This window comes from Pelodiscus sinensis, chromosome 6 (assembly GCF_052426305.1).
Source record: "Pelodiscus sinensis isolate ZL-2025 chromosome 6, ASM5242630v1, whole genome shotgun sequence".
NCBI classification, from domain to species: domain Eukaryota; kingdom Metazoa; phylum Chordata; order Testudines; family Trionychidae; genus Pelodiscus; species Pelodiscus sinensis.
This window is the reverse complement of record NC_143057.1, coordinates 21,368,774-21,388,545: the sequence shown is the minus strand read 5'-3', so window position 1 is coordinate 21,388,545 and position 19,772 is coordinate 21,368,774. Positions and strand designations below refer to the sequence as shown.

Sequence of the window (19,772 nt, the reverse complement as noted above, 5' to 3'; positions counted from 1 at the left end):
GTCAGCGATGAAATGCAGTAATAGTGTTCATCTTCTTTCAGCACATCTTTGTGGGATTTTTGCTAAATCCTTCCTTAAGGCAACACCGCCGAGCTAATCAACAAGTGCCTTTGGCAGCCAGCAGCTGTGTGGACACGTGTGACATTGCTCAGCATGACTTTTCCTGGTTAAGTAACTGCTGTGCAGAGTCAAGAGATGCAGTGGGACTGGCACTTAATGCTCATGTCAGAGGAGGAATATACTACTATTTTCATTTAGGAGAGGGCAGGCACCTTTCTTCCATGGGGTTTTTTATATTACTAACATTTGCATATTTTGTAACCAGAATTTTGGCAGTAAGGCACTTCCTTTTTCATTTTTAAATAGATTTTAAATAGCTTGGTCTTCTGGACTGAATAGTTACTATATTTAAACGTCTTTTGGCAGGTGCAAAAAGGTGTTTGAAATGTATGAATTTTGGACATCATTTGCTTGCTAAGACTTTGAGAGTAGTCCTACTGGAATTATTGGGGCTATATGCATGAATAAAGATATAAAAATCTAGACCTATGTTGTTACATTTGGTATGGGCCAGATTGTGCCACCGTTATTCAGGGTAAGTGGTATCTTGCTCCATGATTAGCCACAGTGAAGTCAATGAGACTATTTGTAGAGAAGCACTAGTCAGTGGAAGTAGACACTGCATCTTTCCTTCCTAGTTAGTATTAACTCATTTCTATCGCTGTTTTGTATTTAGTCAGTAGGCAGACCAGAGCTCTCATCTCCGGTGAATTTACACCATTAGGTGTATGCACATTACAGAGTGCTGAGCAACCATTAGAAATGGAAAGCACATTCATCTTTTAATAGCACCAGGAGTCATAAAACAATCATGAAGTGATGCCCTGATCTCCTTCCTCATAATGAGCCATGGTTGTTCTGTTTAGTTGACTCCTTTCATATTTATGTTCATCAAACACTGCTATCAAAGTTGTTTGCAGGGCCTTGTCATTGTCATCTTTTTCCTTAATTCCTTCAGTGTCTCCTTCCCTATAGCAGCTTTAGACTCCTACCTCCTTTTCATGCTAAAATGATTATCCGCGAAACCGGTAATATTGACATGGCATATTATTGCTAGGCATTAGTGTTAAACCGCATAGTGATATTAGTGAAGGATGAGCAAGTTGGGAGCGTCCAGAGTCTTTGTTTCAGGCTATCTGCAGGGCCTAGATTTTTTTTTTTTAACTTTGGAAGATTTCCTTTGGAACCTACGGCTTTTAAAATGGAACACACACAGACAGATACGGTGAAGTGTGGTACCCTTGAGGTTGAGCAAAGAATGTTTAGCAGATCCTGTATTCAGCTTCCCCAAACTTGACCTGAATCATTAATTACCTGTAGGTATATTCTTAGCCCCACTTGCCTTAAGTCACCGGTAAGGAAGAACATTTTAAAAAATAAAACCCCAAACCTACAATTTCCATTACTAAAGTCACTTTTTATCACTGAATCTCAGCTGTCACAAATGGGATAAGCCATCCAGGATTAATGAGGAGCTATTTTGAGGAGATTTTTGCAATTATAAAATCTATAGTCCATAAACTTTTTATTGGACTATGTATTTTAGTAGTCATTTTTGGTCATGAACATATAGCTGTTTCATGGATCCATCAGTGCTATGACACAATGTTATTCAATGTTCACTACAGAGCTTCAGGCTGGATATAATTTAAGTGCCATCATAAAACCATATTGTTTTCATATAAAGTTTTTTTAAACTTTACAGCTGAGGAGTCCACTGACTCTGACTGCAGCTAACGTATATACTAAAGGGGCTATCTGCTCTCCTAAGCAGTATGAACATATGTCAGCTTATTCTGAGCAGAGAGACCAGGTTTTTCCATCCACCACCCATTTTGTACTCAGTTATTTCCTAGATCCTTTCCTCTTACCTTACTCGCCCCCGTTTTCCTTATTAGTTCTTCTAACCACCCCCTTGTAGTCATACTGACTTTGCAGCATCTTTTCTCTTGCTGCCAAACTGGAAGGAAAGACTCCTTCCTTTTAGACTTCAATACCAGCTAGCTGCCAAGAAGTGGTAATTAGTTGTCACCTGCTCATTGGACATACTGCATGCCATATCCATGGTGTTCCAGATGCTCCTCTCTTGCTCAGCCTTTTAAAACTGCAGCTAGACTTACGGCAATTACTGTATCTAGTTTTTGCAGCTGGAGGGATACAAGTAGCAGTATCAGCCCAACTGGGGGGGAATCAGAAATAGCTTTTTTTCTTATTTACAAAATAGCTGGCAGATGTGTGTAATAAAGGATTTGTGAGTAATGCTTCTATATTCATAAGTAATGTGCTCTTCTCACGCTCACAAGCAAATACACCTGTTATTATATATTACTACTGGACTTGGTATTCCATATGTACCCAAAGTGGTTGCCATTCCCCAAAGGAAAACTTAACATGCTTTAATAATCTCTGATCAGAAATGTTGACCCTTGAATGATATATATGTTAGGTTAGATGTGTAGGCTGTAGTGGCAAATACAAACATATAAAACAAATATATATTTGTGTGCACAGAGACATGGACCTATTTAAATACAAAAAAACCTAGCAAGACTGTACTTTAACAAGTTGAGCCTTGATCAAAACATGTTGCGACAGAAGTTAAATAGGAAAATTTCTAGAATTCTAGCTGACAGTGGGTTCCCTGTTTTCAGTTAACTTCCTCAAACATTCCTCTTTACTGTTGAGTTCCTTATTTTTAATAGTTTGTTTCAGCCCAAAGTCAGCTTTTTGCTTGTGGGAACTTTGAAGGGAAAAAAAACCCTCATGAGTACCACTGGTTTTCAGAACTTAAAATGAATGTTCCAGTTTTGTTAAAAAAAAATTGATTCTTTTTGGCTTTGATAACATGAAGGATCAGACCGAAAAATTAATTATTGTTAGTAACACCCAAGGCACTGTATAATGAAGAGACAGTATAGGCCCCAAAGAGCTTACAAACTTTGCTAGGCTAGGAAATAACTAACCCAAAAATACATATAAATTAAATTAAAATGACTGACTATGCACATGCAATATTTTATTTCCCTTAACCACTAAGATGCATGTGAACTTTCTTGGATACATTCATGATTTCAACCTTAGTAGCATCCATCTCCACATATACTGAAATGTTTCCCCTTTCTCCCAGCCAAATTTCCCACTACTACCTTTAGATTGTGTTTAAGAAGTTACCATGTCACTGTCAGCATTTTAACTATGAATTACTGCTCTAAGGCCATACATAAGGCCATACATTTTGAGAAACAAAATTCCAGCTTGTTCCACAAACACAGCTTCTGTGTCATTAGACAGTTGAGCAAACTACTCATTATTTGTTTCTTTTCAATGCCAGTTTTTATTTTCATTAATGGCCTCTCTGGTCAAAGCTGGAATTAATGCAGTAGTCTAAGACAAAAAGCCATTATCAAATATGTTAGTTCACCAGGTCTCCTCCTTTTCTTTCTTGGAGAGATCCTGATGGCAGTGTTGGAGCACTGTTTTTCTTAATACCCTATTATCTTTCAGGTTTGTGGAAACCAAAATGAAGGAGCTGTTTTTCTGCGTGAATTTACATTGATTCGGCGAGAGAGCCTCCATGATGATTTCCTGTCTGACTTGCTGAGTAACCATAAAACTGAAGATCAGGTAGGCCTTTTCCACATTTGTTTTATTAATACTATATCCCAAAAGTAGCATTTGCTGGGTTGTGACATTTTACATCTGGTCTTTCACTCTGTTGTCCCTTTCTGTAAAGGTTCGGGCTTTAGATGGTGTGAAGAAAACAGCATGTACAGCCAGAATACAAACACAATTTGAGTGATAGGTTTGTGTGAAAAATTTCTTGTGTATGGTATACCTGTTGAACATTTAGGGACAGACTTTTGAAAGAGCCCATTGGTCCCTAAAATTATGGTAGCAATTTTGAGATTTTAGGTGTCCAGGTTTCTGCCTTTATTTCATATGCACATGCAAGGTGGCGTGCACAAAAGTTTGTGTTCCACAAAAAGTTTAGATGGGGAAAACACTTGATATTTCAGAGGTTCTGTTTGAAATACCATCTTGAAAACTACTTCTGTGTTCATCTTGAAGGGACAGTAAACAAAATAAATGATGCTTTGTGAAGAGTAAGTAAATGGAATGTGGCACTAAAAAGGAAGAGAAGAATGGATTTAGAAAATAAAGTTGTTTTTTTGTTATCCATTCAGTGTTATCATAGTGTGTGTTTGTGTAATATTTCTGTTTGAAAGTGTGAGAGATTTCTAACTTAATATTTAGCAGTTTGTTCTCTCATAGTTTTAAGTTAGAAAAAGTACACAGCAAATCAGTTCTTGGTGATATGTTGAATTGTGCTTGAATTTGAAATAAAACAGCTGATTTTATCATGACAATAAATTTGCTGGCCTAATCCTTTCAAAGGCTGTCTTTGTTTTCTAATACATTGTGGTTCAGCTGGAATAGTGACAAATCAGCAGCTGATGTATTCCGGATGGTTGATGTGTTTTAGAGGTTAGAGACCACAATAATGATCCTGTGGGGCAGGGGAAAGACCAAGAAACTGAAAAAAGGAGACTCAGCATTGAATCATATGTTGGAGCAATGATGCTTACTGCCTACGATATGTACTTATCTAGTAGTCTAGGAAAGAAATGCCTCAAGTTAGCATTCCTTAGCCATGAAAGATTACCCAATTACTTTTTGTGAAAAAAAAAATTCACTCTGGGATGTTGGAGGGATGTCTTTTGATAAATCTTGTTGCTTCCCAGTTAACAAAGGGAATACAAAACATTAAACAATCCACTGTGTATATCTGATATATCTGCTTTCTGACAAACTGGCGTTTTACAATTCCACTAAAAGAGTTCACAAATTGGGCAAAATCAACACTTTGTTTTTGTAATTTTATAGGGAGTGAAGAGCAGTATCAAGCAACTGCTTTACTGCCAGTGCAATAAAGATTCTTTCTAAAGATACTATAATTTCCCCCCATGATTAATGATGTGGGGGCCTGAATCGCTGTGTTAGAACCATTGAGAACCATGCAGCCTAGTCCAGCAAGCAGCTTTTTTTATTACCGTTTTGTCTGTTTCACTGACAAAACAGTCCTGTTTTGTCCTGTTGTTGTCTTGGAATGTCTTGGTATTGTGCCTGATTGCAAGTGTATTACGATAGTGTTGACAAGTGAAAGCATTGTGTAAATTACCCAAAGTTTTCTTCCAAGATACTGTTTGTTATTCCTGTCCCATAACCACGCCCTCTTTCTTACTGTCTTCTCCCATATTATATACATACACACAACTACATCCAAAAGGATTATGAAGGTTGCAAAGTCAAGCACTCAAAAGTTAGGAGATGCCAGATTTAAAGTTCCTTGTAGCACCTTCATTCACACCCTTCTGCAGATGTGTTATGACATTCTTTTACAAAATGCTCACATACTATTTTTCCCCCCCACAGAACCCCTGCTTTTATAAGTATACAGGATGGATGGTGCTTCACTAGTGAGCTGCTATTCGATATTTTGTTTTCTCCTTGTTCAGTGCATGGCCCTATTTCCTGCACAAAATTCAAACCTTGATCTGATGACAAAATCACTAATATCCTCCTGGGCTTTTGGAAGGTGCTCATTGCTACACCATTTGAGTGTTTCACAGACATCAATGAATTTATCTTTATGATACCCTTATGAGATGAGAGGTTTTATCTCCATTTTGCAGATGGGGAGCACAGAGAGATTAAGGTAAAAAATAAATATTAGTTTTGAGTGGCTTTTTGAGGCATCTTAGACCTAGTTTTATACAGCACATGATACGTTCAAGGCACAGCTCCAGTTGATTTCAGTTGCAGCTGTAAATTCTCAGCACTTTTGCAAATCAGAATCTAGGATCTCAAGTCAGACACTCAAAAATGAGGAACGCACATTAGGCCGAGTTAAAGTTGTCTGAACAGCTTCTCAACAAAATGTTTGTAAGATATTTTTTTTTTATGTGAGCAAAACATTTTTCCCTAACCTCATTCTGGGGGACAGCTGTATTGTTGTTGTGGATATTTTAAAAAATGAACATGAGCTAGATACCTGGCATTAGAAATTTCACACTAGGTAGTTCAAGATTGACAAAGCTATAAGCAACTAGAAAACAAGGTCTTATAATGGAAAGTGGTTAGTTTATCTTAAGTATAGGCACTACTACCTACACCTCATATAATAAAATGATATATTCTTTCTGGAGGTGTCTATTGTCTCCTCTCTATGAAACTTCTAATGACACATCAGCAAAATGTGTTTTTTGGAATAAGAAATGCAAGCAGATAATGTTTCAAATAAAAATATTTCTGAGGGGAAAAAAAATGAAGTGACAGTTTAATACAAGGAAAGCTCATGTTGGGTATCAGGTAATACAGTATTTGCTAGAGTGGATCACAGAAAGAATGTATCTAGTCTGATATCTTGCCTCCAACAGAGGCCAGTCTCTCTCGCTTTTGAAGGAACTCTGAAATCCTCCATATGTTTATGAAATTTGATATAACCGAGCGGAGGTGGAGGAGGGAGTTTTCTTCTGATTTAATTATTCTTTAATATTTCAAATGGCAAAGCAATGAAAGTTATTAGTGGTCCCCTGAATTATCCACCCACTGTATACAATCTCCTGATCCTCTGAGTTAGTGAAGTCAACTAGCAATCTACCTACCACAAACTGCACTGAGACATTAAAATCACTGTGCTCTAGTGTGATTGTTTGAGTTTTCATGTTATGGGAAAGGAGGCAGTAAGGATTGTGCACATGCTTAAGGCATCCTAAGAAATTACTCCAGTTTGGATAGCTGTCGGTGTTGGATCAAATGGTCCCCCTGCCAAGAACCCTTTTAGAGGAGGAACCAGTAGAGCAATGTTAACCAGCAGTGAATTATCTTTACTTGGCACAATTGGTATAATGATCCCAATGTGCTAGGGAAGGCATGCAGCTCTCTTGGGCAGTCCTCTGGCCATAGGCATGTATCTATTTATTGGACAGCCACAGTTGATAATGCCAGTTGCCCCAGTGTGCGGTCATTCATAAGAGAATTGTGTGTGGCTATATGATACATAATGTGGTTTACTTGGCACTCGGACTGCAACTATCCCATGCAGCTTCTGGGGAGCAGATCAAATGTAGTTTTGTTGCATGTAAACTATTGCAGCAAGAGTGTTTCGTGGGTCACTGTCTACTAACTACCATATGGGGAGTGTTGAGTAAAGTAGAATGTAGAGTTGCCCACGTTTTTACTTTACTGCATATTACACTTGGAACAGTACAGTACAGCGCAGTAATTCTGATCTTTCAACCAAAGTACCACATGAGCCCTAATTCCATGAGTTTGTTCGCTTATTAACTCATTGCTCTGAGACCTCAAAAGAATGCTTTTCCCCCATTCCTTTTTGCCTAGTCTTCTGTGCAGACGATCTTAGCACCTTAGGCTACATCTACAGAGCAACATTATTTCAAAACAACTAGCGTTATTTCAAAATAATGTTGAAATACTGACAAGCTAGAGGACTTCTTACTCCAACTCCTGTAACCCTCATTGTATGAGGGGTAAGGGAAGTCGGAGGAAGAGTGCTCTATTTCTAAATAAGTGCTGTGTAGACACTCCCAAATTTGAAATAAAGTACGCAAACTGGCGTAGATCAATTTGTGTAGCTTATTTCGAGTTAAGCAAATGCATTATGGTATGCTGTGTAGCTGCACCCTTAGAGACTAACAGATTTATTAGCTTTCATGGGTACAACCCACTTCATCAGATGAAATAGTAAGACAAAGGAAACATGTACTAGTTACATGGAAAAAACCACAAAGATGTCACCTTAGGCTTTATGCTTCCACATCGACTAAATTCTCATCTTTGATAAGAGATATTTGTTGCCTCTGAACAGCTTCCCATTGTGCCCGCTGTCATAAGGGAGAGCTGGTGTTTCATGGCGCGCACCCTGCATTTCTGGATCGCCTTCACTTCCACGAGGTGTACAGATAGTTCGGATTAGGAAGCCTAATCCGAACTATCGAGTCCGTGCCGCGTGTAGCCGCGCAGCACGGGGTTCGCACTAGCCGGCTTTTAAAAATGGCGGTGCCGGCTTTATGCTAATGAAGCCCGGGAAATTCAAATCCCGGGCTTCATTAGCAAGTTCGGTATGCATACATTACCCCCCTAGTTCGAACTAGGGGGGTAGTGTAGACATACCCTTAATTTTCTTTCCTGGATTGTATAACATTAGATGCTTCGTGTGAACTAATCGTCTGAGAGGTGCCTCTTGCTGCCTGGTTGCTTTACCACATCACTGTAGGGTGTAACTGTACTCTGGTTACAACATGTATGCGTACATAACCCAACCCTGCTCACACCTCTGCTGATGATCATCAGGTTCAAAACATTACATGCATTCATTACTGACTTGACTTGGCATTTGTTTGTACACAATAATATTATATATACCTGGCTGAATCAATTGTTTGTTCTGTGGGGATCAGAATCTTGTTCCCTTTGGCTGTCTGGAACCGGATTATCACAACAAACATTTGACAGTTGAGTCAGGCCCACCAAAGTAATGAGAGTGGCTTAAAAACAAGATTTAACGTAGATCTCTTATCCAGTCTGATGAAAAGTCAAGAAATGGAGAAAAGCTGCTCCAGTTCCTCCCAGTTCACACCACTGCTGCTCCTGAGGCCACAGGAGAAGCAGTGGAAGCAAGCTAGAGAGATGATACACCCCACCTCTTCTCTTTATCAATAGTGCTGATTCAAGCACTTATTCGCCATTCTGCAATGAGGCTTAAAGCACACATTTCCAATTCCTAACAAAATATACGTTTTCTTAATGCAGTTACCCTCAAAATCCCCAACTGGCTCCAGGGCTATAGGTTGGTAATCAGTTTTGAAGAAGCCAAAAATCAGTGTACATGAGCACAACCTGAAAGTGCCATATAACTTTAACAAAATTCTAATTAAAGGAATTCTGTTCTTCTGAGTTGGGTCATGAGTTCATCATGTATGAGAACTGATTGTCTGGTGTCTCATAAGTCATGCTGTTGTGGTCCAATCATACCGTGATGTGTTGCATTAAATTCAGATGAGATGATAAACTGCTCTCTTCTCTGACATCCCTCAGGGTACTTGGAGAACATCTATAACATTAAACTGCATGAACGTAAAGTGAACCAAAAAATCAAGTATCCCTTTGTCCACACAGTTCTTTGAATATAGGCCCAGCTTCTTTGCGAACAGCCTGTTTAGAGAATTTTCCTTTATAAACATCTCCAATAAATATTTTGATCCTATATTTATTTAAAAAAAGTTATATGCTTCCTGCAGATTAAATTACTTTTAAATTGCTAAAGCTTTTTTATCTCAATGGTTTATCTGTTTAAAAAGGCAAAGTTTTTAGAAATATGTTTAGAGATCTGTGAATCTTCAAAAAGTTAGACAGAGAATTGGCATTTCCCAAGTCTCTCAATTCCAGCCCCTCTAAATGCACTCCTATTTTAAAGATTCTTGTTTTTTTCTCGTCCATTTCCCCTATCTACTCTTAACAGTGACTTTTTTAATGTCTGTTTAAAAACAGGGGCATAACCCTTTTAATGTCTGGGACCCATTACTGTAGCTATATATTTCTTTTCTTTGTTAGAAAGCCAATCAAGATACCACTGCTGAACAAAAAATACACTCCAACGCTTGGACTCCAAGTTTTGCAGCTGCCCAAATTGCCAAAATTGTATCTAGTGTTGTAGATGATGTATGAGAAAAGGGGGATTTCATTAGAAAAATGATATTGTTAGCCTTGTCCACATAAGGAAAACTATCCTTTACTGACACTGGTGCTCTAAGCATGATTTAATTTGATCTAGAACACAATTTGTCTTAATCTACATTTATAATTAATCAGTGTTCACATGAGTTCATATGCACCTCTCATTGCCACCTAGTCTCAGCAATGTAGACACAGCAAGTGTATCAATGTGTAGAGTAGCTTTTCTTTTTGCTGCGGGAAAGTACCGGGGACCCCTTTCCAGCCTTCACTCCTATGTCCCTTTCTTGAAGGACTGCTATTTCTCATCTACTGCCTTTTTGTTACTCTGTCTTCTAGTATTTGCAACTCCTATTGACGTGGTGTCCTCGGCAAAGTTTGTTAAAATGGCAAGTGTGGAAACAGCTAATTAAGCTAAATTGAGAAGGATTATAATAAATTGCCAAGACCTGAAAGTATCCCCCCAAGATTTCTAAAGAAACTCTAAAAATGAAATTTCAGAACTGCTAACTGTGGTATGTAACGTATTGCTTAAATCAACCTCTGTATTAGGTAATTGAAGGATAGCTAATGTAAAAAGGCTGCAGAGGTAAGCCTGGAGCACTTACAAGTCAATAAGCCTAACTTCAGTATGAGGCAAACTGGCTGAAACTCTGTAAACAACAGAATTAGCAGACAAATAGACGGCAAATAGATCATCTCATCTGAAGAAGCTCATGATGCTATATATATTTTTGTTAGTTTGCCACAGGACTACATGTTGTTTTTAACGTTACAAACTAACACAGCTACCTCTGAGATGGTTTATTGGGAAGGACTCAATAAAAGTTTGTAAAGGGGAAATCATGAAACCAATTTATCAACATTCTTTGAGGTTGTTGTTAAACCTGTGGACAATGCAATCAAATTAATAAGCAGTAAATATAAAATAAACATAATGAAGCATTTCATTCAACATATAGTCAACCTGTGGAACTCATTGCCAGGGTATGTTGTGAAGGCCAGAAGTATAAATGAATTAAAAAAGGAATTGAGTTTATGGAGTATAGGCCCATCAATGGCTATTAGCCAAGATAAGGGATGTAAGCACATGTTCTATGTATGCTTGAGTTTTTAACTGTTAGAAGTTGGACCTGAATGGCATGGGTTGGATCATTCAATTTCCATTCCTTCTGAAGCATGACACCTGTCACTGTTGAAAGAGGGATAGTAGGCTTGATGGTCTGACCCAGTATGTCCGTTCTTCTGTTATGTAGATGCAAATACCAGTAAGGACAGAGAAATAATACAAGAAGACTGAGTAATTTTAGATTATAAAGTGATAAGAATGCGATTTTTGGCTGTGCTACATCTTCCATCACTACTGGAGCTGCCCTGGTGATGTAACTCAGTTTTTCTGGAGTAGATGAAAGCCTGCGTATGGACAGCTTAAAATTGTCAACAGCTAACATGGTGTAACAAATTACTAATTGAAATGTTTGGTGATCAGTTTTCCAGAATAACAGGAAATTTTTTTGTCTGCTTTGTAAGACAGGTGGTAGTGGTGGTTTTGTTTTGTTTTGTTTGGAGGCGGGGAGGGGGGTGGGCAGTATTTTTCCCCTTTCCTCTATGGGCATAACACATAAAACTGATTTGCATTATTTTCAGAGCCCACAAATTTGCACTGCTTAATGCACTCCTATTTCTGTGTTAGTTTGCATACAACTTTGTTGCTTTACTGAGGAGGCTTGATAGTTTCTGAGAGATGATATATGTCACATGTGCAGTATGAATGCCAAAATGCTGAAATTTCATAGGAACATGATGGAATCTCCTTTAATCAAACTGACTATAGCTAAGCTGTCTAGAATTGAATAAAGGAGCAGATCACATTATTCTCCTGCAGTTCATCTCTACTGAAATTAACCTCGGGAATGTGTTTCTAGAATTTTTTACTCATAGATTTGAGAAGTATGATGAGGTAATATCTGAAATTTTATTTGACTTGTTTATTTGTGATTAGTCATATGAACCACATGGTGGTGTTCACGCTTGTAAGTGTAGCCCTTCTGCCAGGTAGTGCCAGCAGCCTCCAGGGCCGGGTTCAATATCTAGGGGGTCCTCTCCATCCATCCAACAGAGAACTGGGTCAAGCCCCTACCCAGTAACCTGGGAAATTCACACAACACCCTAGGTGCCTCTGCGAATGTTTCCCCACTCACCAGCACAGAGTCAGAGGATAGAAAAGACACCTTTAATGCCACTTTACTTCTCTCCCCTTTTATTAGTGTGGGAAAACACCATTGAGTTCGTAACCAAAACCATTAGTAACTGTCCCAGCTCAAGTAGGCAATGTCCTTTGCCTCTCAGGTTCTTAAGTCCAGCAATGTAAATGTCTCCTTCATATGCCCTATCCTTTTCTGCACCCCACTCACAGGTGCTGCCTTTGGTCAGAGCAGACCCAAAGTGCAGTGATGCATCTGCCAAGTTTACCACCCATCCGGAGTGAAGGGGAGGTAGAAGGCATCTTACTCACTCTGCTGGTCACTCGCCATCCACCTGCTCACTGCTCTCTGGCACCGCTCTGCTGGCCACTCGTCATCCCTCACTGCCCTTGCTCTGGTGGCCACTTCTTATGGCTTTCCATCACCGCTGGCTGCTCATCATGCTACTCCTCACATCTTCCACTGGTTTGTGGTGGATTTGGCTCTGGGCCAGACCTAGTGATTTCAGCTCTCACTGATTTCAGCTCTTAGCCCAAAGCACAGTGGGGAGAAATAGATTGAACCAATCTTACAGCTCATGCCTGGAGGGTACGCAGCATGCTGACTGAGTCCTCCCTCCCCAGCTTAATCTCATAGTGCTCTGGAAGACAAGCCTCTGTCCATCCAAGTGTATTTACAGTGACAGGGGCTCTCCTTTTAACTGAGTTAAACACAGACTGACTGTTCTGCATTCCCACAATAACTGCAAGCATTGGTGATCATATCTCACAATTCCTGCATTTAGTATTAATACAATTTGTGACCCCACAACAGCCAAATTGGTTACAATGGGCAAAACACCATTGTAACAGCCGAATATCTAACACATCTAAATGAAGCAGGGGCAATGAGTATTTACTTAAACATACCCAGGATTTCTTTTTCATTGCAGCTGGGTGAAATGGAGTTTCCTTTGCATTAGCAATTTAATTGATTGTCCAGCATGGGGAAATCCACTTTCATCACAGCAAACCCTATGCTGCCCTCCACTCTGCCTGGCATGGGAAGTGGCTGGATGACCTTATACCCTGATAATCACCATTTGCCATTGTAGCCAAGAAGCAGCATTGACTGCTAAAACTTAGCCTGGGTAATGGAGCAGCCACAGAGTTGCAAAATGCTGAGCTCCATCATTCCAAATTGCACTGAGAATTCTCCCATCTACATTGAATGTTGGGGCCAAAGCCTGTAAGGACTTTGGGGCCATGCCTGTCTCTTGCTATTAGTATATGATGTGCCTGATGGAACTTTGATCCTCAGAAGAGCATCTGAGCACTACTGTAAAGCAATAAATATTTATTCCTATTTGCTGTTTGCACAGGCATAAGACTTACAGGCAGGAAGAAGACCCAAGAAGCCATGGGTGCTTTTAGACTCTGAGTGTGGTAGCAGAGGAGAAGGGTTAGAGAATATTTGAAATGTTTAAACTTCTTCCTTTGTGGGTCACATAGAACCTTGCCATGGCATCGTTCCTAGAAAAAAGTAAGGATTCAGAGTAGTTTTCTCTTTTAACATTCACACAGAGTAATTGTATATGCCTATGTATTTCCTAGCTGTCAAGTGTACTGTCACATCCTGGTTTGGCCATTGAGAAGGAAGCTAATGTGGAGTGCTGGGAACTCTGCTTACTGGCTATGTTAAGCAGGGTACCATCATTTTCAATGCTCACAAATGCTCTCCAAAATCTGGGTTTTATTCCCAGCTGTCACTGAACTCCAATGTAACCTTAATCCAGTAGTTTTGTGTGTCTCTGACTCTTTCTGCTCTCATTACTTGTCTTGTCTACTTAGACTATAAGATCTCTGGGGGTATGGACTGACCCCTTTTGCTATGTGTGCAGGGCCTAGTAACATACGATCTTGAACTCAGGGCAACCATAATATAAATTGTAAATGAAACACTTCACGCATACCTGTGAGCAACACCCAGTCCTTTGACTGTTTCCATAAAAAAATTGAAAATAGGGTGCAAGTGTGGTCAAAGCAAATCCATGATTAAATTCAAGTGGATGCTTGCAGAACAATTAAGTGGTAGTTGCCCAGCTTCTATTACACCTATTTAAAAAAAAGTAATTGTTTGAAAAACTATGTATGAATGGAGTTGAAATAAACTACTCATCTCCATTTTAAATAGGATTGCTGCTGCAGTACAGTCAAACATAACAATGTGGCTTTAATAATGAGTTGCTGCATGCCGTAATTGTTAAATCATAATGAATGTATTTAGTCATTTGGCATTTAATTAACATTCCACAATTCTTATTAAATCCTTATCTGAAGCTTACATCAATGTAAGCGCCATATTTTTATTTTAGAAACTTTTCTCTACTTTTCACTGTGGGCAGCGAATGATCAGTATTTTGCAGATCAATGAGACAAATCCACATCCAGATATCTTAGCTCTGCTCCATCCATTCTTATAGGCAGATGTTTGTAAGAATCTGACTACATCCGATTCATATTTTTGGGAAAAGCAACCAGTAAGAACTTCTTGTTTAAACTTGGGGTCTCAAAGAATTTTCCTAAGAGCTCTAGTACACATAAACTTCCTAATCAAGACACGCTATGGTGGTGGTATTTCTAGAGTTTGGGAGCACTCTTGGGAACAAAAGCCATTTAGATTTTTGCATTTAATTTCACCGGCCAGGCCATCATTTGCATAACTCTTCGAATGTTAGTGATTCTGACCCAATAGGATAGTAGTTGTTGTGAGCATGATCTCAAAGATTTGAAATTGACTTGAGAACATTGTTCTGCTGTCTATAAGATTTTCATAGTGCACTTAGCACCAGAGTATCTAAATTCCTTTCACTATGGCATTAAGGTATGTGACTGACTAACTGCTGACATCCTCTATCCTTGGGGAGAAATGTGTGCAGTGGAGTATCTGGTTTTGGTAGCAGGCTTTTTTTTTAATATATACATTTTGCTATATATTGGTTGGAGAATATAAAGTCAAAGAAATGCACTTGAACTTGGAGTGGAAGGTGCTGAGGTTTGTGATGGTCCTAAGTTCCTGCAGAGAATTATGTTCACAGCCACCTTGGATCATCCATTAAGAAAAATCCATCTCCCACTCAGATAAGCTTTACCTTATTGTGGAGACTTCAGTTGTCACAGAGAAACGCTGCTGCTGACGCTGATCTTCTTCCCACGTCTTTAGATGGCCTTTTAGATATCCTGGGCCCAGGCCATGAAATGTCTTGGGGGAAAAAAGGGCCAGAAACTAAGTTCCCCCTGTGCTGTGTGATTGTGCAGCTTCCCATTAAGCCCTGCACAGAGGCTTAGGGCTGCAGGGGGAGAGATCTCTCCCCAAGTGCCTAAGGCTGGCAGGGAAGGGCTCTTCCTTGCTGGCTCCAGCATGCAGCTTCTAGGGCTGAGGAAAAGAGAACAGGGAGCTGCCCAGGTAAGCCCAAACCTCAACACCCCTACCCCAGCTTGACCCCTCCCCATAGTGCCAAACACCCTCCTGCATCCCAAAGTCCTTGTTCCAGGGTCACATGCCAAATCCCTTAGTCCCTGCCCAGAGCCTGTACCCCCTCCTACACCCCAACCCTCAGCCCAGAGCCCTTTCACTTCAACTCTGTCCCAGCCCTGAGCCCCTCAGCCCTGCCCTAGAGTCCGCACCTTCAGCTAGAGCCCTCACATTGCTGTTTCCCAAACCTCTACCCCAGCTCTAAGCCCCTCCAATGCTCAGAACCCCTTGGCCACATGAATTTTGTTATGTGCATCAACATGAAGGTAATGCATTGCGCATCACCTTCACATTGGCGCGCACAAGAAAATTAATTCCGCTCAGAGGTGGAAAAAATTAGAGGAAACACTGACCAGTACTTTGAACTTGTTTAGAAAGTGTATGGGCAGGCTTTGTAGAGCACGGAGGGCTGGTCTTATGTTCACAGTAGCCTGTGTTGCTGCCAAGGTGCATTGCAGTGTTCTGTCCTAGCTGGCATTTCCTAAGTGCGGAAGCCTTGGATCATCATCAAGATGATGGTGTATGGTGCTGTACTCAGCATTAAACCAGAGTTTTCACAGGCACTCAAAGTTACATGCCAAGCTCCTTTAAGCACTGTTGGAATTTTTTAGCATCCTCTTTTCGTCCTGAAGGGTATTTCCTTTTTTCCCCATAGAGAGAGGCAATACGTTTTGTGTCAGAACCAGTGAGGCCTAATTTCTTGGCAGGTAGCATTAGTGAGGTAAATGGATAAGCAGGCTTAAAGAGAATTTCTGTATAGTAAAGATGAAGGAGAACCACTTCCAATGAATAAGGTGATAATGTGTAAGATAAGGTTAGGAATTAGTTGAGCGTGGACAGTGCATGCTGTACCCAGATCAGTACCTACATAGCACCCAAGCCAATCCCCCAAAGCGTGATGCAATGTACAGTGCATGCAGTGTAATGTGTAAATGTATCGAGAGGAAGAGATTTGTTATGTAACATTGAATATGTGCTAAGGCCTCAGGCCCACCAACAGGGAGAGGGGTAGAGCAACAGGAGCAACTTCCCCAGGACCTGGCAATTCAAAAGGGCTCTAGGCTCCTGGCCATTGCTACTGTGGTGGCAGCAGCAGCTGGAGCCCAGGCCCTTTAAATCATGGCTGGAGCTTCAGGTGATGCAGTCCGGACCCACTGTTCACCCTCTTTGGATGGTGCTGACGGCTGGGGATCTGAGCATTGCTAGCTGGCTGCCTCAGCCCTGCCCCTTCCACCTGAGGCCCTGCCCCTTCTGGGAGCATGGAGCCACCCCTGCAACCTTGCCCAGGAGCACAGCAAGTCTGTTGGCTCCCCTGTAATCCCCATATCCACCTGCACTTTAATCAACTTGGCTTAACTTTGCAAATAAGAAACCTGAGTGATGAAACAGGAGTTGTGAACTGAATTCTTGGGAGCCAAATGGAGACAACTTGAGGAAATCCCAACACAGCACAGTTAGAGATTGTATTTCAGCTTTGTAACTGTTCTGGTGTGTGATCACAGGCAAATGACTTCTCTCTTCCCTTGTTTCCCCATTTGTAAAATTGGAAGAGTAGCAAAATAGTCCATAGGGATTTTTTTTAAAAGGTGTTTTGTAAAGCATTTTGAGATTTTTGGATGGGAGGCATTTAACAGTGCAAAGTATTAATATTTAAAGTGTATTAAGAAAAGTGTATAGAATTTTGAGGAAATCCCAAAGATTCAAGGCTGATTTAGTCATAAAGATGGGTGGGATGTAGTTAAATTATTTCTACTGTGTTTAGAATATGCCCGCATGAGCTTTTTCCATCTTATAGAGAGGAGGAAACCTGAGTGATTAACTAAAGGAGGTGCTGCATCAAAGGGGTGTGTCTAGACTACAGGGTTTTTAAAAAAAATATGGCCTTTTTAAAAAAAAAAAAAAAAAAAAACTTCACCTGCATCTAAACTGCTGCTGTGTTCTTTTGAAATTAAATCGAAAGAATGCGGCAGGTTTTTTTGACCACAGAAAACCTCATTATACAAGGAATAACACCTTTTTTCGAAAGTGCTCTTTCGAAAAAAGGTGTTATTGAACACAGTGCTTTTTCGAAAGAGAGCATCCAGACTGCGTGGGTGCTCTCTTTTGAAAAAGCGGCTCTTTTTCAAAAATATTGGTTGCTCGTAGTCTAGACGTACCCAAAGAGTTTCATTTGTCATATTTTCTCACAGAAAATGCAGCCATGTTATGGCTGTATGCAAGATAATAGGTATCTCAAAAACAAATTATTAATATGTAAAATACAGCTGGCCGTGTGTTTTATTAAGGGTAAGTGAACTTCTTCTGATCAGTTTTAAACCCATTTTACTAGCATGGGCTCAAAAGTTTTGCCCAACATCAAACAGACTCTCTCTTTGCTTATGTGACATTATGTTAAAAGGGGAAGATAAATCCTAATGAAAAATAAGCCCTACAAATGGGGCAGCTGCTTGTGCTGTACTTCTGAAAGGGCTCGCTACTCTACCTAATCCAAAGGATGGGCTTCCCTGGGCCTACCAAAACAGGATGGAATTTGTATTTTGAAATTGAATTACCACTGAAGGGAGAAACCTGTATTTAAGTAATAGGAAAATGTATTTGCTAGGTTAGGCATTCATTTGCCTCTCTTGTATGCACCAAATTTCAAAGAAGTCTCTGAAGTTCTGCCTGCAAAATTTGCTTGACTGTTCTTTTTGTGTAAGTACAAACCTGTATTTCAACACACAACTGTAGATATTCTGTATACATATAATTATGGAAGACAGACATGTGAGCAAATTTTAAGAGCAGTTTAGGAGAGTCCACTAAATATTTGTTCATTTGTGTTTAGCCCTTAGTTTTTCAGTTCTCTTCCATATCTGTGTGTGCATATAAATATGTCCCAGGGAAACTGCAAATTAACATTGATTGCATTATTTCATACTGCATTTTTAGTATTAGCTTTGGCAGTGACGTAGAAGAAAATCAGCTCAATAAGCTCCACTCCCTTTAGACAATTCATAGCAGAGGGAGAATTAACTGAAATAAGGTCTTGGCTAGTTAGAATAATTTAAAATATAGATTAGATTCTTTGTTTTATGAGTGTAAAGTTAACTTTCTAATGGTGATAATTATAATTTCTTTTCATTTTAAATTGGAGAAACACATTGTTATATCTACAATACTTAGACCTACAATGAGTGCAGGGACTGGACAAGATGACCTTTCATTTGAGTTGCTACCATTGCTGTGTTTCCTTATGGATATATGTTGACTACCTTTTGCATTCTGTTGGAAGCATCAGTAATATGCCTGAGCACCAGGTGTGAACACTGGCAGATGGCTCTTGGTCTCTATAGTGATGTCTAGGCATTGGGCAGGATGGGGAAGAAGAATGGGTACAGAGGGAACTAGCTTATAACAGGGAAGACATAAGTGTATAAATGATAGGTGGAAGAAAGTTGTAGAGACACAACGTTATCTAGACTATTTGGCTAGGAAAGGATGCCTTTAGAGGTGGCACAGGCTAATGTGAAGAACTGGGTTATGCCACTTGTGACGGAAGCACTGGTATTGGGGTGTTCCCAGCCCTCCATGTAAACTCTGTTGAAAGCGAAGACAATGCTCCAGTTGGCTCAGAGGGCCAGGAATACTTGCTAGTTGTGAGATCGCAAGCCTATAAGTGGCATGTGCCATCTTTACATACCAATTTAAACTGCTGCCAATAGCTTATTTTCTGTTCACAGTGATCAAGAAAACCACACTCTCACTGAGTTCTTGTATGGTACCTCTGGAATTTGATTGTTCTAATGCTCTGAATCTAAGAATGAAACTATGGACCTATTAAGAGCAGGTTATTAGAACACAGCAGCTTACCTGCCAGAGGTGGATAAGGGGTTTGTGGGGCCCTGGGCCAGGGTAAATGGGGACCCCCTCCTCACTCCCTTTTCCCTCAGTTCCTCTCACACCAACCCGGTGCTCCTGCTGGGAAAATAGGATTGGGGAATGGGGAATTGCCCCACTCCTTCTGACCTGTGCTCCTGCCGGGGAGAACAAGGCAGAGCAGGTAGGGTTGTGGGGATTTTTTATGCTCCCCCCCCCCCAATTGGCTGGGACCCTGCAGACTCCATTGGCCCAGTGGCTAATGGGGTATTCTTGACTGCTTAGTCACATTGAGCACTAAAATTAAAGTGTGCTTGTGTTCATGTCTCTTCATGGTATATTGGGTCAAATTCAGTGCTTCAAGGCTTCACTTCTAAAGCTTAT

General features: G+C 40.2%; 1 protein-coding gene across 11 annotated transcripts in view; it reads left to right on the top strand.

The window, feature by feature from the left end:
- Window positions 1-19,772, top strand: part of ADAMTSL1 (ADAMTS like 1) — a 708,340-nt gene that overhangs the window by 177,463 nt on the left and 511,105 nt on the right. For all 11 annotated transcript variants that reach the window (XR_012904618.2, XM_089779187.1, XM_075931513.2 and 8 more), the window contains exon 2: window positions 3,565-3,684. Coding sequence is in view for 10 of the 11 variants with exons in the window: in XM_089779187.1 (XP_089635313.1) it covers window positions 3,565-3,684 (120 nt within the window). In the remaining variant the exon portion in view is untranslated. The remainder of the gene's footprint in view (window positions 1-3,564; window positions 3,685-19,772) is intronic.